The 18,578-nt window shown below is 41.3% G+C and overlaps 1 protein-coding gene across 9 annotated transcripts in view; it reads left to right on the plus strand.

Moving 5' to 3' along the window:
* Positions 1 to 18,578, plus strand: part of lrrc7 (leucine rich repeat containing 7) — a 121,313-nt gene that overhangs the window by 97,285 nt on the left and 5,450 nt on the right. For 8 of the 9 annotated variants that reach the window (XM_071486454.1, XM_071486451.1, XM_071486455.1 and 5 more), the window contains 14 exons: positions 40 to 162; positions 871 to 982; positions 2,945 to 3,182; positions 4,527 to 5,030; positions 5,619 to 5,843; positions 5,929 to 6,163; positions 6,412 to 6,762; positions 7,450 to 7,695; positions 10,038 to 10,250; positions 11,912 to 12,079; positions 12,688 to 12,807; positions 13,100 to 13,310; positions 13,755 to 14,014; positions 14,791 to 14,883. In XM_071486454.1, coding sequence (XP_071342555.1) covers positions 40 to 162; positions 871 to 982; positions 2,945 to 3,182; positions 4,527 to 5,030; positions 5,619 to 5,843; positions 5,929 to 6,163; positions 6,412 to 6,762; positions 7,450 to 7,695; positions 10,038 to 10,250; positions 11,912 to 12,079; positions 12,688 to 12,807; positions 13,100 to 13,310; positions 13,755 to 14,014; positions 14,791 to 14,883 — 3,099 coding nt within the window. The remainder of the gene's footprint in view (positions 1 to 39; positions 163 to 870; positions 983 to 2,944; positions 3,183 to 4,526; positions 5,031 to 5,618; positions 5,844 to 5,928; positions 6,164 to 6,411; positions 6,763 to 7,449; positions 7,696 to 10,037; positions 10,251 to 11,911; positions 12,080 to 12,687; positions 12,808 to 13,099; positions 13,311 to 13,754; positions 14,015 to 14,790; positions 14,884 to 18,578) is intronic. The other variant, XM_071486456.1, reaches the window with a different exon arrangement.

Consider the following 18,578-nt stretch of genomic DNA (forward strand, 5'->3'; position numbering starts at 1 on the left):
AGTTGAAATACATGAACTGACCGTGTGTACGTCTGCCAGGTGACAGACAGAGAGATGCAGGACTTCTCTCAGTCTCAGCTAATGGATCAGGGATCAATGCATAACTCTGGCATCGACATTCCCAAGAGGAAAGACAAAGAGGATCTGACAGAGAGCTCTGAGGTTCGTCACATAGTGTACTGTACACACACACTCACACACTCACACACATACTCTAAGAACACACACACAGTATTCTCAGTTAGGATTATGGCCTCACATATTAGGCTCGTTGTGAAGCAGCTACACAACTTTATTTATCTTATACAATCATTTTTGATTCAGTGAATGTTCTGTATTTATTTTTTTCTGATTTTTACACTTATTAAAGTAACAATTAAATGTACAGTATATCTAAACTTTACTTAAATTGTGCGATGCAGTTTGTCTGATAGTTGGACAGCTGAAAAAGTTATAAATGGTTAAAGTTATAAATGTTTTGAGCAAGGTGGTATAATAAAGCTTCTTGTGTATTCAGCATATCATATTCAGTTTCTAAATATACTGTTACTGCTGACTACTCCACGGTGTATTTGTTCAGCCTAATTATATCTCTGGTGATCCCATGATGACTTCTAAATTGTTGACAGCTTTCCACTCAGGCAGCTTTAGCTTTAGCTTTTGGAGTCCAGAGCTGGAGATCCCCACTCAGAACCATGTAGTTGATAAGATATCAATAGAAAGCTTTAACGAAGCAATTTCAACTATTGTTACTATCAATAATTTGCTGGTCATTTTGCTCAACTTGACTGTTCGAGGCTGTGTTACTGTACAATACTCTTGCTTCCTGATGTGACCTGCATGTCCGTCTGTCTGTCTGTCCCTCTGCAGGACTCAATGGGCGGCTCCCCCAACGACATCCGTATCTCTGACATGAGGCCCACCCTGGTGGAGCCACCGATGTACAAACCAAAGGTGGTGCTGCTGGGCAAAGACAAGAAAGGTACTGCACTAAACTGTCAAACTGTAAAAGTGTGTCTCGTACGCTCATACACATACATGTAGACTCAAGACCGCACACATACAGCACAGCACAGCAATTTAATGTGGTCTATTGTAAAGCACTGTGGGGCATCTTGTAAGTGTCCATTAATTAGACATGGTGGCAAGCGGATTATTTCACCACATTATAAATCTAGATTAGAGTCTGATGTGTTCAGCTTTTAGCTCGACCCGTTTTCCTTATTTTGCCCCGAAAGCCTGAGTTTCATCTGATCTAAACCAAAGGCAAGTAAGCTTAACTAATGAGCTCACAGCTAATTTTACTGCCCCATCAGGAATCTGCTTTTAGTCTGTTATCAATTTTAAATAATTTAGCGCCTTAATCCCATCTACTGAATGAAACAGTTTATCTCTACTACATGACAAACTGTTGGTCTGTCTAAATCAGAGCTCCTTCGTGGAATTTACTGCTTCTGTGAAATGATTAAAGCTCACTCAGCTTGTCTGTTTTGGTGAGGGTACATACTTAATAAATGACTTTCTGGCTAAATAAATAAAGAGCTTTCCACTGTATTGTCACATATTTGATAAATTTGACTCACAATCCTGCTGCTTTGATATTATTGGTATTTACAAAAGGATTCTTCGCTTCTTTATGACTTCCTTCAAATGTTGTGTTTACTTTGACATTGCTTTCTTTCCAGGTCTCCTTGCAAAAGAAGTTCTTGATTTCAAAGGGGCTAGTCTGGTTAAATAAAGTGCAGTGGACTCAATATTGTCCAAACATATAATGAGAGCACTGCAGGAATCTGGGTTAAGAAACAGGTGACAAGAATAAGAAAGTAGCAGGATTCTTCTACCTCTCACCATGTGTTATACAGTGATCTCTGGGCCTGAACATCACTCTGGTTACAATATCAACTCCTCATCACTGCTTGGAGAAAATCTCTGTAACACTTCCTGATTTTGTTGTAGCTCATTTGAAACTTAATATACAGCAGTTTAAGTTTAATTTCAGTTTTCAAACAGTAAAATGGGATTTGGGAGCATTAACTGCTCCCAATAAGGGTCTGTATCTTAATATCTTTAAGATTAAAAGTGTAGAATTAATCTCTGTTGGTTTCCATGTAAGGACTATTTTTAGCTCTGTCTTAGCTGCACTTATAACCCTTTTCCCTTTTGCCCACTCACCATCAACCTATTTTATGGATATAGTTTATAGCTATTTTGGGATTAATTAGTTCACAAAATATCAGAAAATTATAATTCCCCAAATCTCAAAGTGAAGTCTTGAAATTGCATGTTTTGCTTGAAATATGAATCCTAAATCCCAAGATATAAAATTTACAAAGAGAGAAAAGTAAGAAAATCCTCATTTTAAAGAAGCTAGAATTTGGCTCGCTTGAGATTTGACACTTGCTAAATGGAGTAAACGATTTCTTTATTATCAAAAATGATGTCTGTAAATTGTCCCTCAACAAATTGTTTCAGTGCTGCTTCATATTATCGGGATGTGTTTCCAGGGAATCTTCTGTTCCCTAAAAAAACTGATTAGACTTTTCATGTTAACATGTTGAGACAAGCTGCTGCTAAAGCTAACGGTTGCTTTGGGCAGAAATAGCAAAGATGCCACATGTTCGGTCACAGTAGGGTTCATGGTTTGTTCAGAAACTGATCTGTACTGTATCTGTGATGAAATTCATCAAAACGAATTAGCTATGTGTGTTAATGCATCTGAGATGTCCACATTGTACATAAAGAAATAAATCAGCTGTTCACAGAAACTATGGCCACCATGGTTAAAAAGACCTTAGGAAACAATCCAGAGGAGTAAAAGACAGAGAGGTTTTCTTCAGACCTGACATGGGCTCTTGTGAGAGGACTATCAGGAAGAGGAGGATGTGACATTGACTGAACAGACCTGTCTGTCTCTCTCCGTCTGTCTTTGTCCATCTGTGTCCAGAATCTACAGATGAGGAGATGGATAAGCTGCACTGTCTGAACCACAGCGGCTCCTCAGCCACCTACTCCGACTACTCTCCCTCACAGGGCTCCTCGGGCTCCTCCAACCCGCCTGCCAACACACACTCACACTCACACACACACTCACACTCACACACACACACACACACACACCCACACGCTCCCGCCCTGCCGGCCCCAAACAAGGACCAGGCCCCTCAGACACACTGGACCAATAGGTACACACACACACACAGGCCTGCTACATGTTCAGTTTCATCACCGTCCCTCCCTTTCGACTATCCATCATCTCTTCCTCTCTTTTTCGATTCCACACCCCCTTCCATCTCCTCTATCTATCATCCATTTTATCCATCTATCCAATTGCTCCATCCGTCCTGTCCTCCCTTCATCTCTCTGTCTTTCTCATCTCTCTGCTCGCTTGGTCAAGGTCGGAGAGACTCATTAGGACGCCTTACACTCTGTACACTGCTGCATTCCAGGCTTCAGTAACAGCACTTTACAGATTTGGAATAAGGAGAGTAATTACGTTTTGAAACCATTTTGAGCCCTAATCAGAACGTTGCAGCTATAAACAACAAATGTCTCCATTTAGCCTGCCGGCCACATCTCTGACGTTTTCTGCACAGCCTGATTCTACTAACTGTATTTGAATTAAAAAATGACATGACATAAACATTTATTTTTGATGGGAAACACTTAAACTTATTGATATGTTGTATATTGTGACCACAATATGTGCAGAGCAAGATCTTCAATAGTTGAAACATAAACTTGTCAATATACAGTGATAACAACAGTGCTGCAATGAGCTGCAGGTACATTTAACATAATTTTGACATTGCTAAAAGCTAAACCCACCACTGTGTTCATTAATCATGTCACTAGTTTCTACTAACTTACAGCCCTGAAAATAGAGACAAACAATTATGTTGATGTTGAAGTTGATGTAAGAGTCGTCACAAAAGAACAAAAACATAAGAAACATTTTCAGACAGTTTGCCCAGATAATATTAAGAATCAGGAATCTGGTAGCTGATTGGACTGGATGATTGTACCCTGATGATTTGTTTCCTTTTTGACAGAACAATAACCTTTTCGATTAACTCCATCAATGTAAACCTAGTCTTTAATAATGTATATAAAAACTAATTTCTTTGTCCTCCCATGCTTTTCCATGCCTTGTCCTAAGGAGCACCTGCAGGTTGAAAGCTTGATTTGGTATTTTTTGACATTAAAGCTGTCATTTCTCATGCCCTGGGGTGATGTACAGATCACAATCTGTATACTTGTCACTTTGTCTTTGTACGTGTGAAACAGGAGGTATTTGCAAACTGTGGCAGCGAGGGAGGTTGAAGGCATTAATGTTTTCTTTTCAAGGCCGTTAAAAAACATGAATTACAACAAACGTGTTCGTTGGCCAAATTGATGTTTCAGGGAGCGGGAGAGATAGTTATGCCGTTCCCAGTGCCCATTGGCTCTGATTAGATACAGCACATTGTAATTCACCATATTTTTATTATTTTCCAGCATAATTTGTGTTTAATATTTTTTTATTGTAGACTGGCTCAGTCGTTCCCTAAGCCCATTGACTCCAAGCCCCTGCTATCTCAGAGAGAAACCCCTCCATCAGGAACCCTGCAGCAGCGTGGGGATCGACGCCCTCTCAGCGAGCCTTTTGACTGGTCCGAGGCTCCTCACTACGACAACACAGGTTTCGATGCTGAGGAGTCTCCTCTGGACCCTCCGTCGTCTAGTGCAAGTCAGGGAAACCCTCCGCTGGGCTCCAAACCTCGCAGCCAGTCAACACACGGACGCCGCCCACTCCTCAGGCAAGAGCGAATCGTAGGAGTTCCTCTGGAGCTGGACACCCAGACGCTCCCCTTCCACAGCAACCAACGCTCCACACCGGACAATGACCCACAATCCTCCGGACATCCCGGGAATCCCTGGCAGAATTGGACCCGAACCCCCAGCCCGCTGGAGGACAGAACCGCTTTTCCCTCCAAGCTGGACCTGACGCCCACCTCCAGCCCCAACCCTGACCGCAAGGACATGGACCCAAGGTGAATGATGGAGCTGAAACTTTTCCAGCTTTAAGTCATTTCAATCTCAAATAGTTGAATTAATAATAAGTTAATCAATCAAAAAGTCAAATAATTATTCAAGCATAAATGTTTGTGATCAATCAAAAAAGACAAATATTAATTGGATCCAGCCTCTTGGAATCTGAAAATGTTACCCTCCACAATTTTTTCCGATTTTCTCAGTAAGTTGAATAATTCTGTGCTTTGGACTTTTCTTGGGAAAAAATATCATATTCAAACACATCACTTTGGGCTCTGAGATATTAAGATTTGCCTTTTTTCAATTTCTTTAGATTACTGACTTTGGATAATCAATAATCAAATTAAACAGAAAACATACCCTTCTGGATCCCTTCTTCATTTCTCATCATATTCAAATAAAACTAATAGTGGAGTAGAAATAAAATGAATCTCCATCTGATAATTAAGCTTTAATGGCACTGCATCACCTGTCCTTGTTTTCTGCTCCTACTATTATAAAACTGCTCGTCTCAAACTGCCAGTGCTTAATTTCTGGGGCTCATTAGTTTAACACTTCATGTCCATCCCGTGATTTTTGCTCCTAAGGCTGGAACAAGGAGCAGGACCTTTGCCCGGCAGCTGGACGTACCACGACAATCAGGGTGAGCAGAATAGGAAGGATCAGCTCAGTGTCAGCGGGGGCAACAAGGTGACGGTGGTGATGAGTAAAAGCTCGGACCGTCTGTCCCCCATGATGAAAGAGACGAGGTCCAAGTTTAAAAAGTCACAGAGCATTGATGAGATTGACATGGGCTCCTACAAGGTCTACAGGTAGGTTGACTTTCATTTAATAAAATGGTCAAATACTGTGTCAAGTGTCAACTGCTGAAGCTGAAGCTCTCTCCTCTCTCTGCAGTATCCCCATGGACAGCTACAGTTCATCCATAGAGCAGCAGACCAGTTTGGACCGTCAAGAGCTGCCTGGTTCTATGGAGCAGACCAGCATGGCTCGATCACAGTCTGCCCCCATGTTAGACGATGAGATGGGCTTCCCAGGACACGGACACGGCAACCACAGCCAGTCGGGACAGAACCAAAAACCTGCCATCCCACACAAAGCCTACCACTTCGACCAGAACTACAATCCCCAGGTTAGCAGCTGTAGACTCTTAATGGAGAGATTTGGGAGCAATAGTTGATTATTGCAGCAGCCTTTTTACTAACTTTATTTTCTTTTTTTATCTTATGATTTAGATTTTATTTTGTTTTATTTTCCTGTTGTAGCACAGTGTAACTTTACCAACTGTCTTCTTGTGAGGTACCATCAGTGGGTTTTGATTGATGACAATGTTGCCTAACATGTTCCATGGACTCACTGGTAACCATTCTCATCAATCAGGTGACCATGGACCGTCGGGTCCCTCCGCCCTTCCCCAACACCCCAGATTATGTCAACCATGCATCGAAGGCCTTGGAGTACATAAATCAGCCAGGGAAGACATTACCGAAGGAGTTGGTGAGCCCTCGGTATCGAGCGTATCCACCACTGGAGATGTTTTCTTTCCCTCAATCCCCAATCAACCAGGATGGCCCGCCCAGCCAGCAGCAGCAGCCAATCCCAACGCAGCGCTCCAGGCCAGGGTTTCTGAGGAGAGCAGATTCATTGGTGAGCTCCACAGAGCTCGCTTTGTTCCGCAGAGTCCATGAAGCCCAGCAGGAGGCGCTGCAGGAGGCTCAGTACAGACAGCAGGTAGGAGCTATGTTGTCTGCCTAATTATACCTGTGTGTGTGTGTGTGTGTGTGTGTGTGTGTGTGTGTGGTTGTCGTACTGTCAAAAATGAAATGAATAATGACAAAGATCATTTGTAATTAAAGCTGTGTGTTACATATCTGCTCATGACAGACATGACTCTGGGCAAAAGAAATTTCCAGCACTGCTTCTGTTCTTGTCTTCAGATGGCTGAAGTATGGCCAATATTACTACACTAAGCAAAATAAAGCAAGAGACACCAGTACTTATTAATTCTTGAAAGATTTCATTTTTAGCAGATGTGTTTTCTGATGAGCTGCATTATTTCCCTCTCACATGGCTCATTGAAATGTGCTGCATTTACATTTAATTAACATTCTAAAAACAACATTTTCTCGATGATGCGCTGAAAACTGGTGGTTTCATTAAGGCACAAAGCTTCTGTAGTAACTATTCACACAAGACTGACTTTTCTGGATTCATAGGTCCTTTGACTGTTTAAGTCTACATTGAACCAAAACCTTTATTTCATGTTTCATATAATATTAATGCTGATATGTACCACTTTTTAAATTTAACCCTCCGTTATGGCACACTATCCACTGAATTAACCGGAAAAATGTGAATTTGATTGAGGGGAGATTTTTTTTCAAGTTTTCTTGTCTGATGGTTCTCTCCTCTCCTCAGGCGGACCCCCCACTTTATAGTCGGGCTCTTGCCTACTCCACCCCCATGGAGCACTCTGCTCTCGCCAACATGGCCGACAGCCAGAGTCAGATGCTGCACAACAAGAGAAACGGTCGCTACGATGACGACTATCCCACCTACCAGGAACAGAAGAAGCCCATGATTGGTTATCCAACCAAGAGCCTGACTCAGCGCCGTCCCCTCTCTGCGAGGAGCTATAGCACCGAGACCTACGGAGCGTCTCAGGTAGGCTGACTGTCTGTCACCTCAGCTGCTGCTGTTTAAACCGTGTCTTTGCTTTAACTGTGTGTCTCAACATGTTTCCACTTTGCCTCACTAACGTGTTTTGGGATCCCATAAAATTACAATTAAAATAACTGGAGCTACAGCCAACAGTTATTTTCATTATAGATAAATCTGCAAATTACTTGTAGTTATCTTTTCTGTATGTCTCAGAAAAAAATGAAAAATGTCCGTCACATTTTTCCAGAGACCAATGTGACGTCTTTGTCTGACCAAAGATATTCACTTTACACTGATATAAAACAGAATAGCAGCCAATCAAGACACTGGAAAAGCTGAAACAAGTAAAGGTTTCGCAATTTTTCTCGAAAATGACAATGAGTTGATCATCAAATTCGCTGCAGATTAACTTTGTATCAATTGACTAATCAATTAACTGACTTGATTATTTGAACAATTCTGAAGGTTTTTCTTAAAGGTTAAGTGTAAAATAAATGTAAGCGATATATCTGGGACAGTTTGACCAAATAACCGCTCAGGTCCTTTTAAGTAAATTTTTTAATATCCAGTGTGTGAAGTAATATCACAGTAGAGTTGCTTTGGTTTGACAGATATTGGATTCTGGTGAGGCCACTTTGTTTTTAATCCTCATAATAATGGAAAAAGACCTCATACAGTGTTTCTTTTGTTTCATTAACGAACTATTACCCAAGTAAGCAATACCAACAGTGCATATTAATTAGTGTTTTTCATGCACTGTGTAAATGTACTCGTACAATGATGCTGCTCCAAAAATCAATAAAAACATCAAGCAGAAAAATAGCAAAATGGCTGTATTTCTGAATTACAGGCCCTTTGCTACTGGGAGAAGTAGCAGTATTGGCTGTTTGTTCAAACAGCTTAAAAATGTCAAAGAAAAATCCATACGTTTATGTTGAAGAGGACGAGTAGCATTGTTGTTATACAGAAGCTGAACAAAGAGTCATAGGAAAAACCTCAGTGACTGGACTGAGGTACAGGGAATTTGACTTGGGTCAAATTGGGGTTTGCATCCTGTTTTCAACAACAGTAAAAAACTTTGGTTTCTGTTAGCCATGATCACCATCTTTCCCCCACCATTTACTCAGGTAAATCTTGTTGCCTAAAAATGAAAAATGCTTGTCTGAGTCATTTTGGAGGGCACTGACAAATGGCCTAATTTGTTTTAGAGGTACAATACGAGGACTTGGCATCACACTATACAGCACAGTATGCAGTAAATTACAGCAGGTTTCCTTTGCTTCATCCATACCCCACATCCCAAGGCAATCCCAAGTCCATAAATAATCCCCTCAGGATGTTCTGGGTTTGCCCCAAGTCAGACTTTCCCAAAATAGTCACGGGGATGGAATGTCCAGCCGCATACTGATTAGATGTGCAAAGCACTTCATCTCACACCTTTCAGCATGAACGAGCAGAGCACAGGAAAGAAGCGAAAATCTGTGAAACGAATATTAAGCAATTATGACTGCAGTCTCATCCTTGCAGTCTTTAGCTGGAGCACAAGATCAAGAGTGAATGGTTGGACTATACATACATCACCTGTTATGTAGAGAGTTTCACCTTGAGGCTCAACTCCATCTTCCCTATGATTGTTTGGTATAGTTTCTGCATTCCTGCAGGCTTTGTGTTTATCTGGTAGCCCTCATGACACCACAGGATACTTAAACTTGCCAAAATGTCATGCTACTGGATGTAACAATAGTTGCTGTGCTAGTTCTTTGTCAGTCGGCTGTCATTTATGAAATATTTGAATTTCATTGTTTATATCAGCATTGTTTTAGAGACAGCTACCTCAGGTTGAATTAACTTTGGTAATCTTTCACTCATCAGGTTAAAATGATGATTTATCCAATACTTACCTTCATATATATTGTCTTATTAAGTTGTTACAAACATACAAACATATTAGCAAACAGTTGCCTTTAAACACATCCGTTATCTATGGAGCATGGCATTGGCATTCCTTTAAAGTTCTCGTTTCTGGTCACCTGATAAATATCTTTGTTTTTGCATCCACCGAGTACTGAGGGAAATCACTGTCTGTTGGGCTGTTAAAAGCTTCACCATGAAAACCAAAACATTTGGGTTGCAGCTGTAAAACCAAAACTATAAACTGAAAGTTGCTGAAATGCTAATGCTATTGGTGCTAATTCTCTATAGTTTGGTCACTACGAGCGAAACCTTTCACACACACATATACAAAAGATAAATATATTGATTAGTGCAGTTGAAATAATTGTATCACTATCGGGTCCTACTTTATTTCTTACCATCGTGATGACAACTTAACATTTTGTCCTCAGGCCCGTCCAGTGTCAGCTCGTCCCACCATGGCCGCCCTGCTGGAGAAGATGCCCCCTGACTACACCCTGGCAACGTGCCCTGAAAAACCAACTGACGACACCATCAAAGTAAGACCTGTCGTACCACAGAAACCCGAAGACATCACCTCCAAGATGCCTGCCGACTGGAGGCAACAGCTACTTAGGCACATAGAGGCCAAACGATTGGACAGGGTACGTCAGTGCAACCTAGATTCACCGGAGAGGGAGATGCACACACACACACACACACACACACAAACACACTCACGCACACATACAGCATTCGGAAGCCCTCCCTGTCTGTATCTGTGTAAGTCTGTGTTGTGAGGTTGACCAGATATGTGTCTGGCTGCATGTGTGTCCACTCCACACTGTCGCTCTGTCAGCCTGACCTACTGCACACTCACTACTGTGGATATGTGCTGAAGAAATCACATGTCCTGAAATACAATGCAACAAAATCTGCATTGTGACGAGAATTTGATCTTGTGTTGTCTTAAAGTCTTTTTTTTTTTTTAACATGTGAAAAGTCACCAAGATAATTCTAGTAGATTGATTTTAATGTAGTTTGATGAAAGATTGTTTGTAAAACAAAAATGTGCAGTTAATTTAAGATACTCAGTTCTTGAAATAAACTTACTCTTTGGTGGTTGATATTTTCACCTGTTTAAAAAAAAAATCACAAGATCTTCAGAATTAATAGAGTCGCAAGTTAAGGAAGAGGATATTTTGCAGGGCATTGCAATCAAAGCATATGCATCAACACTGATTCGGGGACATTTGAGCTTTAAAGTTGCAGTTTAATGTTTTGGAAAATACTCTTATTCGCTTTCTTGCCAAAAGTTAGATTAGTAAATATCTCTTCTTTTCCCCAACAAAATAAATGTAGTTAATTTTGTGACGACTGGTTTTCCACCATACTTTCAAACTTTGATCGGTATAAAGGTGAAACAGGTATTAAATTACATTCTATGTGCTATTAAAAAGGTAAATTAAACTGATGAACCTTTGTATTGGCTGTAAAACCTATGAACGAAGGAGCTTGGGGTTATTTTACCTGTGGATACAGCTAGGCTAACTGTTTCTCCCTGTTTCCAGTCTCTATGGCTCCTGGCTCCTGTAGCTTCAGATTTACTGTACAGACATGAAAGTGCTATCAAGCGTCTCATCTAACTCGCAGTAAGAAGGCGGATAAACATATTTTCTAAAATGTCACACTGATTTCTGTAATCAGAACCGGTGCCTCAACAGACAGGACAATCAGACGTAGTAGGGAGGAGGTCTGGAGCGCACAGTAATAAAACCACTTTTAACAGCGTGCAGGATCCTAATGGGGTATTATTACGTCATATGATCCTCCGAGCCTGTCACATGGTGCAAAATACATCCACTCTGTCAAAAACAACAAAAAGTTGGTGTGGGCATTTGGACAGAGCTGAAACACACTGTCAATTGTTGCTCGATAAATTGAAGTTTAGAAAAGTACCATAATAATACCCTTGTGGTGATTGGTTTTCAGTTGGGGACTGGGTTTGTTTAAATAATCACACGTCACCACATAACTAAACGTACACACTAATGTTGGAATGAACTGATCCACCAGTTGTTGCTTGTATGACATAATGTTCTGTGTGTATTGAGCGATCACTAGCTAACATTTCTCTGTGCTTTCAGCAACTCTGCACTGTTGTTGTTGTTGTTGTTGTTTTATCAGTGTTACGGTTGTTTGTTTATTTGTTTGTGGAGCTCACAGTGTGTTGTCACCACGCTGCAGCCCGCTGTGTTGGCTCCGCCCCACCCTCCCCTCCCCACTACATTCACCCATGTCATGTGATGTTGTCTTCTCCAATCAGAGTGGTGTCCTAAAGCACAACACGCTCACGCTGGGCATGCTCTGTCAGGGCGGGGGTCACGGCCAGGGGCGCAGCAGCACTTTGAACTTTAACCTTTACAATAACACTAAGCATGAGCCCCCTGCTGGCCGCTGGCTGCCACTACCTCCACCTCCGTCTGCTAACGCTGTGAGTATCCCTCTGAGAACAACGAACCCCTGGTACTGCTGTTATTACTGCACACATAGGTAATTATAGAGAGTAGCTGCCACTGCCTCTTCACCCAACTCCAGCTACCATGAACTATTATTTAACTGTGTGTCATTACTGCTGTTACAACTGAGATTATTAAAGCTACCTTGTCTACCGTCTCAGATCAAGCTCAGCTCATTCACACTGTCCTGATGAAACAGATTGGCTGAGTTTTTGAGTCATAAACTACTAATAAATAATATCTATAATTTAAAAAAGGTTTTATTGTTTATCATTTAATTGTTCATGTTTATTTTCTGTAGAGAAATGCTAACATTTTGAAGTTTTCAGAGACTTTAAGTCAGAGGCTCTTGGTGTAAAAGGTGGGGGTAAGAGACCTTGCCCCATGTTGACTGGTGGTTCACTGAGCAGTAAAAGCCCTAATCATACTTAAAACATAACAAAATATCACTTAATTAACTCACTCAAATCTGCCTGAAACTCAGGCGGGAAAAGGTTAATACATGGATTTAATTATTAAAGTTAAATATTCATTTTCAGTAATGATCAACCTGTCTCTCTGTCCCTGTCTCTCTCTCTCTCAGACCCCCTCTCAGCAGGCCGCCATGCTTGATAATGACCAAGAGGGGGTGTCAGGGAGCAACCAGTGGGCCCCCTACTCACTTGGCAGGCGGGACGTCCCACCGGACAACCTCATGAAAAAGGTGATAGTTGTTGTGAACCATTTCACCTCAGTTTACCTGTGTTATATTCAGCCTATTTTACACTGACTGTCAAGATGGTGCAATAGTAACATACTATGACAATATTTGGCTAAACTCAACAGCAGTAAGAGATACAGGCTCTCTCTTCAGCTACGAAAAGAATCTATTGATCATTCCAAAAATAGGGATCTTGAGGCTTGGTGGGAGTAGTATCCATTCCTCTGCGTGGATGTGTCTGTGAGCAAAAGTATTTTTCATGCCATGTCTCTAACTACCCCGTCCTTTTCCACAGAGCGCCCACTCCCACAACCCTTCCCACCAATCACACAACACCATGATCGTCACTTCCTCTTCCTCCTCCTCGGCCACTACGCCTCATCGTGTGGTCGGGCAGCAAGGCTACGACGGGATGATGAACAAGGGGGGTCAATACCAACCAGGGATGCCCCTGTCAGTGGTTCCCTCTGGGGGGCCTGGTCAGTACCAAGGCAACATGTCTCAAGGTAAATAGCCCCAAAAAATTGTGCTTGTACAGATTTATTTGGAGGGTTAAACAATTTAAAAGTGCACAAGTTGTAATGTAGAAACTCTTTTAAACAAATTGGTTTTATAAAACAGTCATCAATACACTGTATCTTTGTTTTTCTGTTGTCTGGAGACTCCAAGCCAGTAACATTTAATCAAGGGACTTTAAACACTGACATCCCAACGCTGACCATTAGCATCCATCAGCCAAACCCTTGTGTAATGATTCTTCTGAAAATGTTTGCTGTTGATCATAGAGCTACAATAATTAGTCAACTAATCAATTAGTCACTTAAATTTGGCCTGGTTTTAATTTTTAAATCTTCAGTTACAGGATAATAGTGGAATAGTATATATGCATACAGGTCTACACAATAGTGTTAGTGTTAGACTCTACCAGTCTCGTTCTTGTCTCCATCCAGCCCATCCCTCCTCTGGTCAGGCTTACCCCAGCAGCGGCCTGCCCATGGCCCTCTCCCCATCTGGGAACCAGCCCCAGTACAACCCACATTCCTCCCACGCCTCCCATCAGCCCGCCACCAACCCCCAGTACCATGGCAACCAGGGCATGGTCCATAGCAACCAAGTTGTCATGACCACCCACACCAACCCACGGCCTCAGAGCGCTCGCTGCCTGTTGCAGACAAAAGGCCAGAAGAGCACGGATGGTTTCCAGGAACAGGTATCTGTCTGTCTGTCCATCTGCCTGTCTGCAAACCACATCCTACGACAGCATGGCGTTCTGTTTGAAAATGGGCTCTGCTCAAATGTCAGCTAAATAAATAATAACTGGGTTAGAAGGGATATTAGTTTTGCACGTCCATTCAGTAACACAGCAAATAAAGGAGAATGGTTTAATAGAGCTGAATTTAAACTGACTTCAGCTTTCTTTAGCTCTGGCTCTGCCACACTGAAAACTGATTGTTACCAGATCAGACGCTGAGGTTGGCGAGTGGATTTAGATGGTCCCAGATAAGCTGATGAACAGTCCACTGAAGGAGACAAAATACAGTACAATTTTAGCCTCCTAACAGCAACAGTTTGTGCAGAAGCAGGTCTAGAAAAAACCTTGGAGGCGTAGTTCTAAATCTGAGGTACTTCAACAGATGGAGAGCACTGCACCAGTTTAGGTAGGAACATGAAGTCATTCGCACCAGACAAATCAGCTGATCTTCCTGAGGGGTTCTGCTTTTCGCTTCCTAGTATGAGATGGCTTTCATTATGCCAGTTAGAAAACTCGGATATTTGTGGCTCAGTTGTTGTTTCCAGAGAATTGACGACCTACAATATGGCTGCCAGAACGTGTCACACGTCACATGAAAGTAGTCTTCCACTGTTGTACATGTTGTCTACTCTTTGTTTGTGCAGAGATTGTCGTGATCTTTGTATTTCACTTTGAGTTGTCTTTCTTTCTGCTTTCTTTCTGTCTTTCTTTTTCTCCCCCTCCTCTTTCTCTAGTTGTGTGTGAGAATAGAGAAGAACCCTGGTCTTGGTTTCAGTATCTCTGGTGGCATCAGTGGCCAGGGGAACCCCTTCAAACCCTCCGACATGGTACGACCCGACCTGGCCTGCCAGCCAATCACAGCCTCCCCGGCTTTACCTCAGAGTTGCCATGGAAACTGCTGCTCGTTACTGCAGTGTTTCGTCTATCTGTTTGTCTGTCTGTCTGTAGGGCAGCAGTTGACTTGGTTAACTTTGAGTCGCTTTGAGTCTGTGATTTTCTGCTAGAAACTGTTGGAAAATTGCAGTTTAATTGAGGTTTATGTATCTGAAAGAAACCTGAAATGTGATGCAATCTCTTTCCTTTGCACATCACTTATATACTTAGGACTCAAAACTAAACCTCCTGAAATACTGGGAAACCCTTGTTAGCATCACTAGACAGGATGGAATAAGTCAAACATAGTACCTGAGTTTGGCAAACTCTCTCATTAGGACTGATGATATGAGAAGACTTTTTGATACTTGACAGGTTAATGCATCTGCACATCATGAATAGTGTAATTTTGTGCTTAGTTTATCTTTACAGCCTCTTTATACCTGTGAGATCTCTTGGAAAATGAAGTTATAACAACAAACTTAAATATTTAACTCATGAAATCGATTTGTGATCACATGCACACATGATGTCTTATTACAAATATGCCAAACTCTTTTATTCATTTCTGCTCTTGAGTTTGACTGATTTCGTCAATGTGTGCCTGTGCTGAGAGCCTGTTGGGGTTGCAGATCCCACAGGCCTGCTGCACATGGCAGTCTGTCCTAGAAACATGCTGCTATAGTCAGTCTGAAGGAGCGAGGCTGCTCACAGAGCTCTGACAGCTATTTTAGGAAGGCTGCTTAGTTCTGGGACACCGTGGGTGATTTTAGATGTTCAACACTTTGATCTATGGATAGGAAGTATCACAGATTTTACTGACTGTTCTGACTTCAGATGTTGAGTAACTGAGTTAACTGACGAGACAGCTGATCTATAAATAGAAAAGCCTACAAGAGGAGTTCTTCAAACATTCAGCCTCCGTACAGCCCATGTGACAAACGGTGAATTCATTTAAGTCGTGGGTGTGAAGCGTCAGTCTAGAAACTGTCAATTCATCATTTAACTTTAATTTCGAGAAGACAACTAGTGACTCAGTTGCTGACTCATACGGTTATTAAATCATTACCATCTCTTCGTGTATCCATAAAGCTCCCACCAGCTGCAGTTTGTCCATTATTAATGCCATGTTACACAGGAGGCAAATGGAGTCAATGCGGATGAGCAGATTCTCAAGTGATTCTGCTGAATAGTTTGTCAGATAATTACATCTTACATACAGTATGTTTGCAGGGTATAAACTGTGTGAGAGTCTAGATTTAGAAATCTGTTGCAATATTTCACTGTGGTGTAAAATATCCCCCCTCACTTTCAAACTGTAGCTTCCTAAAATCTCAGTGAATAACAAACAGCGATTGTCAGTCACCTGCTGATCTGGGATCTGCAGTGATGTCAGTTAACGTCAGTAAAATGTTGATTTTTTTTCTTTTCACCGAGTCATTGGAGTACGTATGGTTCAAATATAAATGTTCTAAAGTGAAATGTGGATTTAGATGTCCTATATGAGGTGTGATATGAACTGTTTGCTGCTTTGCTGACTTCAGACCCCCTCCCATACCACAAGTTCACGCAGGTGGATATTTGACATCTGACTAAGTTATCAAGACACAAACAAACAAACAAAAATCAGCTGTTATCTGTCTTACACCAAATTTCCTTTTAATTACCTTGTTTCTACTCAGTTCTTCTCTTGTAACTTCCATCCACACAGCTCACTGAAGCAGCCGAAGGTTGCTTTCATGTTTTATCAGTGGTGATCAGACAGATTAAAGACGACATATATTGTTTACATTTTCTTTTATGCAATTAAGGGCGACTTCGGTGATCTAGAGTTTAAATAGTTAAAAATGACCGTGTATCAAAACAGCTTGACTGATAAATTATACATCTGTGGTTGTGATCTCTAGAGTCTACTACAGTCACGGCTGATCCATAAGACTGTGGCTCCCCCTTGTGGGCAGCTTGTTGCTTGCACCTGTCCAATGATTTATCTGAGCTAGAGGAAAATAGTTGTTACCCAGAAAATCATTGATGTTTACGTTTGTGAAACACTTTATTATTATTACTGTTATTCTGTTGGAGGAGTATCATCTGCAAATTGGCTTTGAAAGTGTCTTCATTAGAAATCCTGCCGTGAGCACTCATATTCAAACAAAAGATCTCTCCTTGTGTTTTCTTGGCCTTTTCAGTTAAAGCGTTTTTGAGTAAAAAAAGGAGCATCGTCTTGTTCTAGATTTGTCTCTAAATTCCCTGATCTCTGTCTTTTAAAACACAACATGAATATTTGGCCACAAAAAGCGCACATTCGTGTGTGTATTGGTTTTACATCAGCTGTATCTTAGAACATCCTTGGGCATAAATGTGTTTTTATTTTAAACAACAAAGGATTTTGGCTTAATCATCCTCCTTTCAAGATCTGAACAGAATTATCCTCTGGAAAAACTGAGTCAGATCAATTGAAGTTTTCCAAAACAAATTTCTCAGAACAGAGTTTCTGTACCACTTTGTGCCTGACCAGTTTCAAAGTTTAGGTCCTTGTAGGATATCTTGATGATCCTTTGTAAACCCTTCCAGAAGTCATTATCAGGGTGCTACAAGAGAAATGGCACAGATCTCCTAAGTCTCACTTAAAAGACGAGCTGTGGCACACTGAGCCACGGGGTCAGAAACCGAGTGGAGACTCGAATCCTGGGTTTCACTTCTCAGGCTCTGTTTAGGAACAGAACACAGGGTTTCCAGGACCAGAACATGGATTTTTAGTCAAATCTTGATCATGAACATTTGAAAATCCAGTTTTCTGGTGTCCCTGGTGTTGCTAAACGTGCTGTCTTCACACACTGAGCTGCTGGAGAAATGTGTGTCTGAGCTGCAAAAACCTCATCCTCAGTATTGTCCTTTTTATGTAACTCATAAACTAATATTGTCTTCACTTGGGTGAAAAAAGTTAACAGGAGGAAAAATTGATCAAATTTTCCAAATGTTTGGTAAATACAAGGTTTTTGCAGGAACCTGCAGCTTTGTGTGCAACTGTTTTATAGTCTGTAAATGTTTGGTTGTTGTGACTAATGCTTAGCTGCTAACCAACACATTTGTAATTTACAGTGAGCCCCATATGTGCTGTGACAGGGAAGTCTTAAAGTCCACTTTCTCAGAATCCGGATGTGAATGGACATAAAGTTAAGCACTAAAATAAATAAGTACGTTTGTTGTGTGTCGGCATAAATCGCATTTGTCCACCAATTTACATACAAAATGAAACAATTTCATAGCCACATTACCAAAATGATGTTTACATATATGAGGCTCACTGTATAAAAGCTCAGTGTCACTGTAAACAATAATTCAACTAACACTTCTAACACATGCACTTCTTCAACATGCAATATGTGTGTTTGTTCCTGTACTCACTCATGGACTGTAGTGTGTAGGTGCTGCTGCACTCTCACTACTACATCGTATCTCTGTTTAGCTCACTAGTGTGTGTTCAACACGTGCACAGCCTGTTGAAACATGTCGAGTCGATACAGCTGCATTGTCTCACACTTTGTCCGTTCAAAAACATCTTTCAACTGCCGGTGAAAAGATGTTGGTGTTTTTACAATCTCTGCCTTGGGTTATTGAGGGAAAATATGGGGGATGAAATTTCTTC

Source organism: Trachinotus anak, unplaced genomic scaffold (genome assembly GCF_046630095.1).
Source record: "Trachinotus anak isolate AG129_WGS33_773 ecotype Australia unplaced genomic scaffold, CSIRO_AGI_Tana_v1 ptg000010l, whole genome shotgun sequence".
Taxonomy (NCBI): Eukaryota; Metazoa; Chordata; class Actinopteri; order Carangiformes; family Carangidae; genus Trachinotus; species Trachinotus anak.